The 17,804-nt window shown below is 38.3% G+C and overlaps 1 protein-coding gene across 2 annotated transcripts in view; it reads left to right on the top strand.

Annotated features, from left to right (window-relative positions):
- The window catches only part of DYNC2H1 (dynein cytoplasmic 2 heavy chain 1), a 183,776-nt gene that overhangs the window by 79,708 nt on the left and 86,264 nt on the right, over positions 1–17,804 (top strand). For both annotated transcript variants that reach the window (XM_044442351.1, XM_044442350.1), the window contains 8 exons: positions 1,507–1,616; positions 2,418–2,516; positions 3,510–3,633; positions 5,461–5,624; positions 6,681–6,800; positions 10,656–10,790; positions 14,196–14,339; positions 16,349–16,438. In XM_044442351.1, the coding sequence (XP_044298286.1) occupies positions 1,507–1,616; positions 2,418–2,516; positions 3,510–3,633; positions 5,461–5,624; positions 6,681–6,800; positions 10,656–10,790; positions 14,196–14,339; positions 16,349–16,438 (986 nt within the window). The remainder of the gene's footprint in view (positions 1–1,506; positions 1,617–2,417; positions 2,517–3,509; positions 3,634–5,460; positions 5,625–6,680; positions 6,801–10,655; positions 10,791–14,195; positions 14,340–16,348; positions 16,439–17,804) is intronic.

Genomic DNA, 17,804 nt, shown 5'->3' with positions numbered 1-17,804 from the left:
ATGATCCTATGCTCCCTAGAAATTATCTGGAGCACCATAGAATACTGTGTATTATTGCCCCCTTGCCCCCTCAGAGCTGGCATGGAAAGAACTGTGCTGACAGTGCTTTGAGATTGGGAAAATGTCCTTGGAAAGGATTTGAAGGGTACATTTCAGGGGAGGAGAGGAGACTGAATATTATTCTGAAGCCACTGTAGCCTTTTCCCCTCCCACTCCAAGGCACTGTCACTAGATGACAAACATGGCCATCTAGCAAGAAAGGAGCAGAAAGATAATAATTGTCCCTGCTACTCCTTCTACGCTGCATTGGAGAAGCATGGGCCCCTTGAGTTTGGAGGATAACACCCATCTTCATCAGATTCTACCCCATGCATGCTTCTGAACTCAACTATTTGCAAATTTTACTAAGGAAATGTTGTAATTTATGGATGGGCTAGGTATCAGAGATGCTTTTTCAATCTCCAGTAATAAAATATCAGAACTATACATAATACCTTAAAGCTGCTACAGCTGAATTGGTTATAGATGGCAGAAAGCCATAAAATGTTACATTCAAGCAAATTTGGAAATTCCATTGTCCTGAATGTTTCAGTTGACCAGAGCCATTTAGAAGGGGGCATATGATTCACTTGTTTCACCAGTTTCACTGGCTACAGGTCTGTTTCTGAGCACAGTACAAAGTGCTGGTTATAACCTGTAAGTCCTTATATGGTTTGGGGCTATGCTACCTAAAGGATTGTATTCTTCATACATGCCTGCACAGGATTTCAGTTCTTTGGTAGAGACCCTTCTCTCTGTCCTACCAGTATTGGAGGCTTGCTTGGTGGGAATATGAGGGAAGGTCTTCCTGACTTTGGAAGTCTCTGTTGTTTTTCTGTCAGTAGGCACAGATATTTCACCCCAGTCTTCCTCCAGCTGCACTGGCTGCCACTTGAAGTCCAGGCCCAATTCAAAGTGCGTGTACTAACAGTTAAAGCTCTAAATGTCTTGGGGCCAGGTTATCTGAAGGAACACCCTGTCCCATATGTTCCTACTAAATCCTCAAGATTGTCTGCCGAGATTCTTAAAGAAGCAAGGGGGTGTCATTCAGGAGAAGGGACGTTTCAGTAGCGGTAGCCCATCTCTAGAATATCCCCAGAGAGGTATACCTGGCACCATTTTGCCATTTTTGGTGACAGGTAAATACCTTTTTATTTTTCAGTTATTTTTAATAGTCAAGTCTGTTGTGTTTTATTATCTGCTGCACCAGTTTTAAATACTGTTTTATTACTTGCCACTGTGCTTTGGGGTTAAATTACTACAGCTACTGTGTTTGTTGTCCTGGGGTTGCTTTGTTGTATTGTTTTGCTGTCTTATTATCTATTTAATATGAGTATTTTATGAATTGTATATATGACTTTTAAGGTTGTAAACCACCCAGATAGTCCATGGGCTATAGGGTACTATGTAAGTATAATAAATAAATAATGAATAACAAGATTAAATGGAATTAATTCTGTTTGTCAGAATTTGATCTTAGGCGGTTCCTGTGCACGGAGAGTGAACAGCTGATTTGGAAAAGTGAAGGTTTGCCCTCTGATGATTTGTCAATAGAAAATGCTCTTGTGATTTTGCAGGTAAATTGTATTCCTTATTATTTCTTTCACTTAACTATCTATGACAAGGATGGGCAGAAAGTACATCTCCAGATGTTTCAGACTTAACTCCTGGAAGTGCTTGCCTGCATCACCAGTAGTTGAGAACACACAGAATTCTAACCCAAAATACTTGTAGGGCACTATGTTGAGAAAAGTTGGCCAGTGAAATGAAAGTGCAGCTGGAGAATCTCTATCCCTTTCTGTCTTTAGTAAAATGTTTTAGCTTATTCTGTGCCCTTTCCCAAGATCTTGGGGGCCAAAGATTTTAAGAATGCTAGACTGGATTATCTTTGAATGTCATCGTCAGCCATTCAGTCAAGTCCAACCCTTGGCAGCACTATGAATCATTGCTTTCCATGCCTCTCTGTCTTGCACTGCTTCCTTCAAGACCACCATGTCCATCTCAGTGTCCTTTCTTTATGGTGTCCAGCCAACATGGTATCTATGAATAGCTTGGTATAATTTCTTCCAAATCTATTCAAGTACCCCATTCATCAGTTACAATATTCATTTTATTCACACTTTAAATCTTTTGAATGATTAACTAAGTACAAAGGGAGTTTACTGGTAATATTTGAATAATTCATACATAAAATTATATCCTGTGTCTTTGTTGTACATGCTGTATATATTGTTGTATGTAGCAAACTTTTAATTTCTTTCGTTTAGGAATTGAGAACAGGGAGAGGACTGTTAAAATACAAATTGCATGCCTGTATGGTTTCCTTCTAAACAGATAATGATTTACAAATAATTTCTTTCTCTCTTCTTTTTTGATAGAGTAAAGTGTGCCCATTTTTAATAGACCCTTCATCCAGAGCTACAGAATGGCTCAAAACACATCTGAAAGAATCACGCTTGGAAATCATCAACCAGCAGGTCATACGTGAACTGTGTAGTTTGTTCTGTAATTCTGGAGAAAAAAACTTTTGGTTACTATTAGTATGTTAAATAAATTTGAAAGACATTGAATAATTTATCTATTGAACAATATAATTTATCAACTGAACAATATCATACTGTTTGAAAACTGTCTAGTTTTCTTTCAGTGGCTTTACGTAGATCAGCCTACTTATTAAGTGTAACTGGGCTATTGAAATTACGTCACATTGTCATTCAGGATTCCCCACCACCACTCCTGGCCACTGTACTTCTGTCTGTACTGTTGTTTATCTTATTGTGGTCAAAATAAGGAATGTTCTTCATTCTTTTTTTCCCTTTCAAATCAATTTTAAGACATTCAAATAATGACAGTGAGAGTTTCCACATGTGGAAGAGTGATTATGGTCATCTCTTCTACCATGACTATTATGTGTGACCTGGGTATTCCATAACCACCACCCCCCAGCCCCCAAGAGAACACAATTTAAGCGTGTTGCTAATGTGTTGTAATGCATGACTAAAAAGCAATGATGGATTTCTGCATACATTTCCAAGTGCTTGATATATGGTATTTACCTTATCAGTGCTCTAGATAAACTAAGTAAAGGGTACATCTGAGTGACTGTATTAAATAAAGAACTGGACAGAGAGTAAGGCATATATCTGTACAGTATCGCATAGAGCGAAAATCACTTCTATAACAGAAGAGAGCCAGTGTACCCTGTTGCTGTGCTTACCAATACAAGTGGTCCAATTTCTTGCTTAATCTACCATTTCCAAACAAAATGGAGACAATAACTATAAGTCCAGTATTATTGGTTACAGGGCAAATGTGTTCAGATCTAGCCTCTTTAAAAATAATTTCACTCAGCCTCATTTACATTTTGACTGTCTCTGAAAATGCCTTCAGAATTTTTTCCCTATAACTGGCTTTATCATTTGTTAATATCGAACTAGAATAATCACTCATTGTGAAGTTTTAATGTGCAGGATGCCAACTTCATAAATGCTCTTGAATTGGCTGTACGATTTGGGAAAACCCTCATTATACAAGAAATGGATGGAGTAGAGCCTGTGCTTTATCCACTGCTCAGAAAGGATCTAGTTGCACAAGGTAAACTTTTAACTTAAAACTGTCAGGGCTGTGTGATTTTTTTTTACTTTTCAGATAAAAACAGCTAAATAATGGACATTCAGAAATAACTCTGCTACTTTTGTGCATAAAAATTCACTTTGTACAATATATTTTAAAAATATTAAATCATAGCTAATAATGAGATATGAAGAGGTCCTCAGGGACAGTGTGGATCCCACAGTGCAGAAGGATGTGGGTCCTAGGAGCATAGATTTTGGATTATCTTCTTATGAAGTGCAAAGTTTCTGTTCACTTCTAAAATCTATTTTATGCAACTATTTAAAGCTTCATTTAAATCAGTAACTTCTAATGATCCATATTACAACTTACCCTATAGAAATAAGGGCACAGTAGATTAAATTATTTTCAGCACTATTTTCCCCTCTATATCTGCCCTGCCCATTTGATAGTAGATGTATTGTTAATAGCCCTGCCAGGTTTCAAGGTCACTCAGTTGTAGTTTGTGGAGCACCAGACTCTGAAGTGGTTTAACAGAGAAAATAAGAACATTTTTCATGCATAATTTTCCTCAAATGCCCCTTTACAGATGCATTTTCCATTGTGTGCAAACATGGATATGGAATATGCTCTACACCAATAGTGTTTTGGTTTTGGCAGTATTGGAACTTTTTTAAAAAAATATGATTTATATTTCAATATTAGTACAGAATCATCCTGACATTTGTACAACAAACAGGAAGAAGCCCATGCAGTAAAAAGTAAATGCTTTACAATCCTTTTATCTGAAACAATTTACCAGTTGATTGTTTATGCTAAGGGCACTATTGTTTTGCTTTTAGGAAAAATATGGAAATTGCTTCCTACATGTGAATGCCTTTCTCTGCTCTACTTTGAAAGTGGGAGGAAAATATTCTGTACAATCCTATAATGTTTTTCTCTTCCCATGACTTGGTAGCAGCAAGGCAGTTTTTTAGATTCTGAATTTATACTTTAGTAATACTGTATTATGTTCAAATTTACTCCACAATTACCTTAACAAGGAACCATCATGTGCCTGATTTCATTTCATGTTTATTCAAATAAGCCAACAGAAATATTATGATTAGGTGATGGTTTCTTCTGGATTGCAGAGGTCATGTTTTACCAAATCCTGATTCTCAGGCTACTGTGTTAGCACTGAACAACAACAGAACAATATAAAATCTGTTCTGATTGTTTTAAAATAGAGTTGTTTTTGATCCTGTGAACTGATCTACACTTTCTTCCTACCTGTTCTTCATGGTAGCCAGTCAAGTAAAGTCAAGCTTATGCTGGTTTGTTATTGCCTTTTTCTGTTTTATTGGGTTTGTCAGTCAGTGGCAAATGATACTATAGGGGAAAAACAACGAGAGGTTTATTTTTTGGGGGGTTGTATGTCTGTGTATACAAGTGCACTATGTGGGAAGACTCCTGAAGATGCACTTGTTGCTGAATATGGCTGCATGTTCCCTGTTTCTTTACAGGTAGAAGGACCATGCCAGTAGTTTATCCCATGAATCTTCCATCTTAAATAATGAATAGCTTTAGGCTGTGGTGACCATCAGAGAGCTATGTTTTCTTTTGGACTGGATAAATTTTAATGGGAATTGAGTAAGCATTTATTGTTCAATAAATTGTGTTATAGGTGGTCATTAGAGTTACAGTAATTACAAAGGGATAGTTATGAGTCATTTTCTTGAGTGGAATAAAAATAATTCCATTTTTTAAAAGCGGACAATTTTTCGTAATTCCTAAGCTAACATTTGACTTCATGTGCTTTCCATATGGATGTATTGTGAACTAGCAAAGTATTTTTTTCTCTTGTAGGTCCACGATATGTTGTACAAATAGGTGACAAAATAATAGACTATAATGAGGAATTTTGCCTATTTCTGTCAACACGAAACCCAAATCCTTATATCCCACCTGATGCAGCTTCTATTGTTACAGAAGTTAACTTTACAATAACACGGAGTGGCTTAAGAGGGCAGGTAGGCATTCACAGTCCCTGCACTATGCTCTTCCTTTTCAACCTAGATATATGATTTGGGAAGAACCTGATGTCTTATGTAGGCAGTATAAAGGATGGGATTTCAAATATGTTATATATTGTTAATTTATTTAGTCAAGTTATATGCTGTCCCACTAGCCATAGGTTCTCTGGACAGCTTACAAAATGTTAAAATCCTACAACATAAAACAATACAAGCACAATATATAATTCAACTACAAAGACCAATAATAATAATAATATCTATGAATAAATTAAAAGAATTAGATAAAACCAAAATAGAAAAAGTAGAATTAATAAATACGTAATTTATATGCAGTATATATTATACCCCAAGAATAGATAATAAACCATTGAAATTAATAAATAACTGTCTCAAATCATGTCCCATTGTCATTTTTTTAAAAAATAACAGTTTATCTTGCCTGTATTAGTAGTTTTTAAAGTAAGAATAAACCCCCTTTTAATTAATATGTTATTTACTGGTTAGATCAGAAAATGCTATTGCATTGAAAATTGCTTATGAAAATGGTACTCTTAGTGTAGTCCTTCCAAATTAGGATTTTAGCAAATAATATATCTAGTTGTGGCTGACTTCTCTGGAGAGGCCCTGCCAGTCAGTGTCAGTACTGCAGGGCTAGATTGCCCACTGTTCTGATTCAGCAGATGGCAACTTTCTGTGCACTTAGCTTAGAAAATAATGAGGCTTTAGTTACTGCCATTGCATTCCCTTATTTTTCCCTGAATGGCTTGGATCCGGAAGGTGTAAGTGGATATTTGGATCGCCTTGCAATCCTTAAAAAGCTGTCCAAGGGTCAGGGACCTCCAGAATATGATGATATGTGGGACAGGGGGCTGCAGAAGTCAGGAGATTTGGTGATATGCAATAAGGACAACCTCATATGAATAGAAGTGTCTTTCTGCTCATGCCAGGCACCATTTGATCAATTTCAGAGTTGTTTTAAAGTTATGGAGGGAGTTTACAATTACTACGTTTTCCTTTTTCTGTTTTTCCACTAATTGAATTGCATTTCAGCTTTTAGCTTTGACTATCCAGCATGAAAAACCAGATTTGGAAGAACAGAAGACAAAGCTATTACAACAAGAAGAAGATAAGAAGATACAATTAGCAAAACTTGAAGAATCACTTTTAGAGGTAACATTTGCAACTGTTGACTATAAATAATTTTGGTGATTTGTAATGAAATATGAATTATTTTTGTGCAAAGAGGAGGAAGCATCTTTAAAAAAGATAAGCAAAGGCTGTTTCCACATGCTGTGGAAAAATGCAAAGAGAAGGCAAATGATGATGCAGTATCAGAAACTAAGCACTCTAGGCTGTTGTGAAGAAAGTATTGCACTGTGTGTTAACTCTGTCTATCACCCAGGAAAAACAGTGACCATGTGATGTACTTTCAGCAATCTGCTGGTCCCTGCCACATAGTCTTCGATTTTTTCCCCAGAAAAGATCTCTCTCCTCCTCTTTTATAGCCTTTTTTCTATTCTACCCTATTATCTTTTCCCGTTGTACAGTCTTTTCCAGTTCTACAAATCCTCTTTATCTTCATTATCTTCTGCACAAACAAAAAAGGTTCTGCATTTTCTCTTTCTTTCCCGGCCTTCCTTCTTAACTGTTCTAATGGTCCCCTCATAAAAATGCACCAGAAAAAAAGAAAAAATATGGTTACCCATATTTGGATGATTCACAGTCTTGTGAATGCGCATCCTCATCTCCTCATTGTGCAGTAGACAAGCACCATGGTGAGCAGTGGCTTGCTGGCTCAGGCTGTCTGCTCATTTTCACTGAAGAGAAGAGAAAAATTGCCCAGCTGCAAGAGATCCATCTGATTCAGGCTGAGTGAGTTGGAGTGCTTAGGCCTGCAGACTGTGTTACCCTCTCCTGGAACATATTAGAACCTACTACTAGCTGAATTTGGGCTCAAAGGAGGAGGAGGAGGGAGGCAGTCATAGTAGATGCAGTGCTTCAGTGCCAGAACCATCAAAATGGTGAAGATTATGCCACATCATCCAGAATTTTGTCCAGCCTCATTGGCACACGTTTTGGATACTGGTTTCGCTTTCAAGGTATGAGAAGAAAATTAATCCTTTCCCCCCTCCTGCACTATGAAGTAGGGCCCAGAAACCCAGCCCTCCATCCCATTTGAAGCCTTTTGCAGATCAATCCATGCTTTCACAGTTTAGGCTCTCTCAAACAACTTAAGGGATCATTTGCTTAATAACAGACTACAAGACCAGAGCATGGTTCAAAGCATAATACACAACAACACGTCTCAGATCCTTCTATCTCCCTTACATCTTTAAATTCAGACAAAAACAGATCTAAACCTAAATAGTTAACTCTAACACCAACCATCACTCTTCTGCAGACACAAGAGAAAAATTCTCTTATCCATGGACTGCAGTCATGGGCCATTTTGATAACAGGCCTCACAATATCACTCTGAAACTTCATCTTAATAAAGACTTCTCTACATCATCCCACCAGGAGGTCAGCTCAGAAGGGGAAAAGGGGTGGTGGTGGTGAGATATAGAATCTGGAGGATGTATCATTAGAGATTCTTTAACAAGGACAATTTTCTGTCCCGATTGCTTGAAGCAATTGCTGCTCTGGCTATTGATCCAACAGATACAGAGAAGAAACAGCCTTTATCCAAAGGGACAGTGATGTCTCCAGAGCCTAAACTATCAGAGAAGTACCTTTTCTTTACTTGGAACAAGAAATGAAAAGAAAAAAAACACCCCTTCAAGGAAAGGAGTCAATATGGCCCAGAGATTCTATATGCTTTACCAAGATATGAAAAAAATTCTAGTAAATGCACCAGTAGCTATGCCAATTTCAGAAGCCATTTTCTGCCCGAGGATAACAATGCCTTTAAAGATCAGGGGGAAAGGAATTCTTATGCTGCATTAACGAAAGCCCATGAAACGTCAGCACTTGTCCTAAGAACCTCAGCAGTTCCTTCATACTTTGGTCAAGCAGACCATTTTTATAGGAAGTTAAAAAAATCAAAATTGTTTGTTCTTATTGTAGACACCACCCAACATACTAAACTCTTTACACCTTGTTCCATTGCAGCCACTGGCCTATCTGGCGTAAACAAAGGAATGTAAGCACCTCCTCCAGAGGAGGAGATCAGTGGGCTTCTTCTTAAGTGTATGTTGGAGTATAGCCCTATGTATTTACAACATTATCTGATGTATGCTTGTATGATGTAATGCCTACTGGGTTCCATATGATTTACCTGCTAGTAAATGCATTTAGATTGCCGCTGGTAACAAATCATGGTATGAACATTTAAAGTGGAATATTATGTCAGCATTTAGTAAAAAGTTATTTATGTAACTTTGTTGTAAGAAAAAGATAAATAAGTGTGAAACTGTGTAAGTTAACAAGTTTGAGTAACAGAATCCAGTTGCTAGTTTTTAGAGCAGAGTGCAATTGTGTTTAAAAATATTTCTGAAATTAAAATTGGAAACACTTTCAAGTAAGCAGTTTTTATTTTGTTTTGTTTTTGTTTTGCTTTAATATTGCAATGAATTCTGCCATAACTGATACAGTTACAATCATATTATAAATGATGGAAGATGGAAAGAAAGTGTTCGCACCATGATCGCAGCCATCTCCCTCCCCACAGCACGATCGCGGCCATCTCCCCACCCAGCATGACCACGATCGTGCCCGTGCTCCCTGCATGAGTGTATCCGTGATTGCAGCCATCTCCCTCCTCCAGCACAATTGTGGTCATCTCCCCCCACTCCCCCGAGCATGACCACAGTCGCACCCATGCAGGGAAGATGGGCTTGATCACAATCGTCACCTGATGCGGAGTTCGTAACCTGAGGCAAAATTTTTCTGAAATGTCTGTCTGCGACCCAATTTGGTCATGAACTGAGACGTTCATGAGCCAAGGTACCACTGTATTAGTATGACATTTTATTGCTGACTATATCAGTATGCCTCTTGATATACTTTTTATTGAATCCCATTAGTTTAATTTTGGCTCCTATCGTGAGGAAAAGTGTGATGTTTAAACACAGTTTATATGCAATGTGAAATCCCAGATTTAGGGATGGTGAGAAGGTACAGAACTGATTAAATCTAGTCTTATGTTAATCTGGGCTGCTAATGATCAGGTACGGTGCTAAAACATATGGTAACTACTGGCGTATAAGGCTACTGACTCATCTATAAAATGAGGGCTGATATTTTGAGCTCTTTTTCTGCTGTTTGTCATATGTCTGGAGTATAAGAATTCCCCCAATTTTTGCTTCACTGTTCCCAGTTTCAAGGTTCCTCTTATATACTGGTATATACAGGTATACCTCTAGCAACTGCCCCCCTGCCCCAATATCTTTAGGAAAAAAACATGAATATCTGTAGGAAAAACCTGTGAATATGTGTAGAGTCTGCATATTCACTGAGAGACAAAACACATGAGTGAGGCTGGCTAGACAGAGTGTGGTGTCCCCAAGGAGAGTCCCCAGAGATATTCATGAGTTTTCCACTTTCATGAGGGTCCTGCAGTTTCAAGCATCTGCTCAGGGCTTAGATCCTATCCCCCATGGATATGGGGGTCCTACTGTATGATGAAAATTTTTCACCTGGCGTCTAAGACCACCTGATTTTTGCCTCATGATTTCCAGTTTCAAGGGTTGTCTTATATGCCAGTATTTACAGCTTACACAGATATACATCCTATGGTATTCAATATGATTGATTTATTAATTTTATTATTGAATATTATTTACTTCTTAGGAAGTCTATTTAGGGTTCAGTGTACTCAGCAGTATACAATCTCATATCCAGTCTCCAAAACTCTGGACAACCAATCTCAAGCAGTATATTGTGCAAGGAAATAAGTGAATTATTGAAGAAATGTAAAACAGACATTAAGTGTCAAGATAACCTGTTTAAGATAAGATTTGCATCTGTATCTGTGTATTTTAAATAGTCTAGTTATAAGAAGATTGTTTTTTTTATTCCTCACAGACCCTTGCAACTTCTCAGGGAAATATACTTGAAAATAAGGATCTGATTGAATCCCTGAATCAAACTAAAGCAAGTAGTGCTCTCATCCAGGAATCACTTGCTGAATTTCATAAACTTCAGATTTCTCTTGATCAGGTAACTTTTCTTCTTTAAATTTGGTTTATTTGGGTTTATATTTGCCATGTAACTTGTTTTTGCTTTATTTTGCATTTGATTAACCGAACCCTATTGTCTGTCATTCCTTCATGGATCACTGCCTTGTCATGGCAAAGGGGCTTGCATAGCTCAATGAAGCTATGAGCTATGCCGCGCAGGGCCACCCAAGACGGACAGGTCATATTAGAGAGCTCTGACAAAACGTGATCCACTGGAGAATGAAATGGCAACCCACTCCAGTATCTTTGCCATGAAAACCCCATGGACAGTACCAAAAGGCAAAAAGATATGATGCCGGAAGATGAGCCCCTCAGGTCGGAAGGTGTCCAATATGCTACTGGGGAAGACCAGAGGGCTATTACTAGTAGCGCCAGAAAGAATGAAGTGACTGGGTCAAAGCCGAAAGGACACTCAGTTGCAGGTGTATCTGGTGGTGAAAGGAAAGTCCGATGCTGCAAAGATCCATACTCCATAGGAACCTGGAATGTAAGATCCATGAATCAAGGCAAGCTGGATGTGGTCAAACAAGAGATGACAAGACTGAACATCGACATCTTAGGAATCAGTGAACTAAAATGGACAGGAATGGATGAATTTAATTCAGATGAACATCAGATATACTGGTGCTGAAGAGGCTGAAGTTGACCGGTTCTATGAAGGCCTACAACACCTTCTAGAATTAACACCAAAAAATATTGTCCTTATCACCATGGGGGATTGGAATGCTAAAGCAGGAAGCCAAAAGATGACTGGAATAACAGGCAAGTTTGGCCTTGGAGTACAAAATGAAGCAGGGCACAAGCTGGTAGAATTTTGTCAAGAGAATACGATGGTCATAGCAAACACTCTTTTCCAACAACCCAAGAGACGAGTCTACACATGGACATCACCAGACAGTCAACACAGAAATCAGATTGGCTATGTGCTCTGCAGCCAAAGATGGAGAAGCTCTATACCGTCAGTAAAAACTAGACCAGGAGATGACTGTGGCTCAGATCATGAGCTTCTCGTTGCAAAATTTAGGCTTAAATTGAAGAAAGAAAGGAAAAGCACTAGGCCACTCAGGTATGACCTAAATCATATTCCTGATGAATATACTGTAGAGGTGACAAATAGATTTAAGGAACTAGATCTGATAGAGTGCCTGAAGAACTATGGACGGAGGTCTGCAACATTGTACAAGAGGTAGCAGCTAAAACCATCCCAAAGAAAAAGAAATGCAAGAAAGCAAAATGGCTGTCTGAGGAAGTTTTACAAACAACTGAGGAAAGAAGGGAAGTGAAAGGCAAGGGAGATAGAGAAAGATACACCCAATTGAATGCAGAATTCCAGAGAATAGTTAGAAGAGATAAGAATGCCTTCTTAAATAAACAGTTCAAAGAAATAGAAGAAAACAATAGAATAGGGAGGAGCAGAAATCTCTTCAAGAAAATTTTGGAGATATGAAGGGAACGTTTCATGCAAGGTTGGGCATGATAAAGGACCAAAATGGCAGGGACCTAACAGAGGCAAAAGAGATTAAGAAGAGGTGGCAAGATTACACAGAAGAACTATACAAAAAAGAGCTTAACTCCCTGATAACCATGATGGGGTGGTCACTGACCTCGAGTCAGACATCCTGGAATGTGAAGTCAAATGGGCCTTAGGACTGCAGCCAAGAAATTAAAAGATGCTTGCTCCTGGGGAGGAAAGCTATGGCAAATCTAGACAGCATAGTAAAAAACAAAGATATCACCCTGCCAACAAAAGTGTGTATAGTCAAGGCTATGGTTTTCCCAGTTGCAATGTATGGCTATGAAAGCTGGACCATAAGGAAGGCTGAGCGCTAAAGGACTGAGGCCTTTGAACTGTGGTGCTGGAGGAGACTCCTGCAAGTCCCTTGGATTGCAAGGCGATCAAACCGGTCAGTCCTAGAGGAGATCAACCCGGACTGCTCCTTAGAAGGCCAGATACTAAAGATGAAACTCAAATACTTTGGCCACCTAATGAGAAGGAAGGACTCCGTGGAGAAGAGCCTAATGCTGGAAACAATAGATGGCAAAAGAAGAAGGGGATGGCAGAGAATGAGGTGGCTAGATGGAGTCACTGAAGCAGTTGGTGTGGACAGGAAGGCCTGGAGGAATGTTGTCCATGGGGTTGCAATGGGGCGGACACGGCTTCACGACTAACAACAACCACAACAACATATTGTCTGTCAATAAGTCTTCTCTGTTGGTTGGTAGGATTACTTCATTTTTAAATGGTTTTGTGTTCTTTTAGAAATTAATAACATGAATAATGAAATTTTGTTATTTCACAGTGAAAAAGCATTGAGCATAGTCCTTATGAAAAAGTATAATCCATCCCAGATGGATCTTTTCATTATTTTCCAAAGTCAGGCACTCTTAAGTCACCGTGATTTCAGTGGGAGAGAGTTCACCAGTTTTCCCCAACTGGACATCTCCACATGTATTCAGCTACAATTCCCAGTTATCCCTTGGCCATTGGGCATTCTGGTTGCAGTTGATGAAAGCTGGAAGTCCCAGTCATCTGGAGGGCATCAGGATGGGGAAGCTTATTTTGTTTTCTGACCTCTAGTATTGCCCTCATTCTGATGTATCCAAATAGGGACCAGGGACATACAGGGGGATTCAGAAGGGTGCATAGATCCAGCAGTCAGGTACTGAGACTGGCCTAGCTCAGCCACCTCATGCCATAGCTAAAGGAGGAAAAGGCACTGATGTGACAATTTCTGCTGGCTCTTTTGCATCATCAGCAAGGCTTGTGAATGCATCTTCTATATCAGGAATGAGAGTCAGTGATGCAGGCCCATCTTGGGTCCGTTCCCTCACCACAGGGCCAGGCGATGGGATGAAAGTGATCCAAGAATAATCTTTCCCATTGTGAATCCTTCTGAATACAATACTGTGGAGCCATTTGCATGACATGACAAGGGTTATTTAACCCACATAGATTTGTGCAGGAAGTGTGGAGGGTATTTGAAATATGCAACCCTCACCTTGTAATCTTCGTATTATGCAAGTACAGTTAATAGAATGATTAAACAACTCTAAGGTTACAAGTGATCTTAGAATTACATGAGGGCTGTTTATCCCTTGCATATCCCAGAGTTGCAGGTTCACTTACAAAAATCCCCCAGGTGGGAGCCAGATATCCAGTTTGGTGCCCATGGGCACCATGGCTGATTGTGGGTTAAAATAACTGGTGACAAGCTGCAGTATGTCACCTGGTCTATATATAGGAATGTGGGATCCTATCTATCATATAACTGCTTTGCAATATGTAGGATTCTAATATGTATCTTTATTTTACTTGAAATTGTCTTGTTTTTTGTGTCCAGAAGATGGCAATAGCATTCTAATGTTGAATCCTATTTATTTTCAGGAAAGGGATGCTTATCTCCCTCTGGCTGCAAGTGCCAGCAAGATGTACTTTATTATTTCTGACTTGTCCAAAATTAATAACATGTACCGCTTTAGTTTGGCTTCTTTCCTACGACTTTTTCAAAGGGCTCTACAAAGTGAACTGGTATGTGCCATTATCCTGAAGCAGAGAATATGTTATTTATTTTTAGAGTTATATATGCATTGCTTTTAAATTGTTATTTGCCTCAAGTACTTGGAAGAGGGCTCAGTGAAATAAATGTGAAAGAAACAGAAATGAAATAAAGGAAATCCATCTATTATAGGTTTTATAAAATTCTGAGTACTCTGGATGTTTTAAATAAAAATATAAAATTTATACTGACAGTATCACAGGGCATAAATTGTGCTGTCAGTATATGAGTGAAAGGGAATTTTGTTATAAAGTTACTACAGAATCCTTTCACAGAATCCCTAAATAAAGTATTAATTGTTAAAGGTCCTTGGCAAAGAAAGATGAATTTTGAGTAAGGATAGTAAGATATTTATGTAAATACAGGCTTTCCACTTATTTGCTGATTTGTAAACAAAATAAATGTTTTATGCATGTCCAAATAAGGACTAGTTTGCATTAATGTAGCAGGAGAAAGTTTTTAATTTTTTTAAATGAAACTGTTAAGTTCCTGGTTGGGTGAAAATAGCAAATTATATGTCTTTAAGTGTGGGGAGACTTGCAGGCCCACGATATCATGGAGCATAGATGTCTGTACAGGCATAATGGTCCATATAACCAGAGAGAAGTAACGGAAGAGCCCTTTTTCTAGAGAGGCATTTCAACTGCATTTGCTATTTAGTAAGGCTGTTATGTTACACTAGAGAAGACACACATTCCTAAAGCAGTGATGCCTTGATATGTGCTGAAAACCCAATCAACTTGCTTTGTGTTGCATTTGTAGTGTTTTGTTTTGGTAATCCTATGGTTGCTGGGAGAGTATTCCAGCGCCACAGAATCCTGTGGCTCTCCCTCTCCACTGAACTCCATCCTGGAGGGGTGGCATAGCATTCCTTCTCCATGACTGCCCCACTGAAAGGAGCATATTAGTGACGGATCTGAATCACTAGTTCTAAGGCCTCCTCTTTCCAGGACACACCCTTGGAATGAGGAAAACCTTTACTAGCTCTGAATTTACCTTCTGTTGAAGGGAATGGGAGGAAATTTTTAACAACCCTTCCTACCATGCAAGGAAAGGAAGAAAAGGGGGGAAAGCTGCTTCTTCCTTCCTTTTGACCTGGAAGATTAGGGAATGGCAGTTCCTCCTGGGAAGTTCCTATCTCTGTGCTTGTAGGATTGCTTTGAAACAATTAAATTGCAAGAAGGACTTACCTAAGATGGGTTGCCGGGCAAATGCAATCTCAAATTCAGACACACAGGTATATATGGAGCTTTAATGTTCTTCTAAATGGCTTTTGTTAATATAAGTTCAACATAGAGAGAATTCAGGATATTTCAGTCATGGTAACCAATTTCTTTAGGAACTTTTTCACCCTGGTTTGGGTATCAGGTTTTTAGTACTGTGGAAGAGAGAGCATAATGTTGTAGGAAGGCTTAATTCTTAGATTAAGGCAATCAAGGACAAATTCAAAGGAGGGCTGAAATCACTAAGGAACTATACTAGGGAACTAAGGTATAGTTAGTTATCTGCTTCCTCAGTTTCAGGAAAGCAGAGTATTAAAGAGCAGTTTCCATGGATAGTTCCCCCCCACATAAGCATCAACTGAATTAGTGTAACATAAAGCAATAGTGAAAACAATATGCAGTTTACAAACTGTAAATAGGAGAAAAATACTAAATCTGACTCACTTGGTATTAGCAAATAGCAACATATGCTTCTAATTATGAGGTATCTGTATAATCACCCATGTTGGCATTACTCTCCATTCGATTTACCTGTCACCATGCATAAGAGAGTATCTCTCAGCCCTGTGTTTTTCGTAGTGTCTGTGGAGCTGTATATTTCAATAGATTAACAATATGTTTGTTGATTTTAGTGAAAATTTATTGTTTAGTATTAACAGAAAGCTCCCCAGTCTTCCTCATACTGATATTTGGATCATTTCAGTTGTTTTAATAAAGAAATATTTTATATTTGAAAATCTTTTAAACATTCTTTCTAGGACTTAGGAAATACTGAAGAAAGAATAAAGTCTCTTATCAGCTTGTTAAAACACATGGTTTATGAATATGTCTGTCGCTGTTTGTTTAAGGTAAGGTTTTATTTTCCTTTGCACTGATTCACAATATGGAAAGAAAAATTATATTCTCACAGTAGTCATAGCCTGGCTCACCTGAATCTGTGAATCAATGAATGTATGGTAATGCCAGATTTTATTTGTATGGATATTTGCCTTTTACTCATAAGAACTATGCGAAGCAGCTTTTTGTGTTGTTTGGCTGAACAAATTATTTTTCTGCCTTACTTTGAGACTGTGTCTTACTATAGCACTGGGGCAACATTAATTTCAGAAGCACCCATGATTGAAATAAGGAAAATATTCATATCTAAACCAAACAACAAAGGGTTTTTTTTTTTACTGCTTAACTGATACGCAGGTGCTGACCAGATTAGCAAGAATCTGTGGAAAAAAAGGTGAATTTTCATGGACACCAAGTAATTGAAACTAGGAGGTGACAGAGTTGATAATCTGAGTTATGAGGAAAGGACCTAAAAATTGACCATCTAGTTTCTGAAAATGTTATATAGTTTTCTAGTATTTGGTGCAGAGTTAACCATTATTTCTTACCTTTAAAGGATGTCAAGGCTACTATTTTTAATCTGCCTGAGTCTTGAAAATCTGCTTTGCTTTATTCAACAGCTCCTTTATATCCTTTTGGGCAGCAAACAGTTCTTTCATAAAAATGTCTGGTGCTTACACATTGATACAAGGGCATAGCTCAGGAAAATATTACAGATGAAACCTATAACTTGCAAAGGAGCATGCTGCATGGAATTGTGTATGGCAACAAGGAGGCCCAGTTATTTTGCAGATAAGTGTCACAAAAGCACAGCTATTGGTGTAAGGTCTCATTTCTTCTTTCTATCTGCCCATCTGGCCACAGATAATGCACAGAAGACTGACGTATTCCAGTGTCCAAGGCCTGAAACAACACCCTCTAGAAATGTGTCTCAATTTGATTCATTTCTGATTATTCAGATATCCAGTCTGAAACCTCATGTACTCAGGAAACTTCATGAAGATAAAAGCACCCCTTCCAAATAGTACAGCAAAGTTTCAAAAGCAGCCTTATTAACAGTAACACTTTCTCGCAGATAATATAACAATGCTCTGAAGCAGTCAGCTTTCAGAAGGCATAAGCACATGATTAGGGAGGACAGGAATTTTGCTAATATAAGGCTGCTCCAGTAGCAACATCTGAAGCATTATTTTTCACAATAAAAAAGCTTCCTTGAGTGCAGGTCTATAGTGAACTGAGTTTTAAGCTGCTCAAAGGCAACCCAAACTTAAGAGTTCCAATTGAAAGGCACATGACTCATCATCACATCTGTTAATGGAGCAAGTAAGGTGAAAAAATGGGGATAATATGACAGTAGTAATTTGCAAACCCCAAGAA

Source organism: Varanus komodoensis, unplaced genomic scaffold (genome assembly GCF_004798865.1).
Source record: "Varanus komodoensis strain SLA01 unplaced genomic scaffold, ASM479886v1 scaffold4, whole genome shotgun sequence".
NCBI classification, from domain to species: domain Eukaryota; kingdom Metazoa; phylum Chordata; class Lepidosauria; order Squamata; family Varanidae; genus Varanus; species Varanus komodoensis.
The sequence above is the reverse complement of the archived record's forward strand: the minus strand, read 5'-3'. Positions and strand labels throughout refer to the sequence as shown.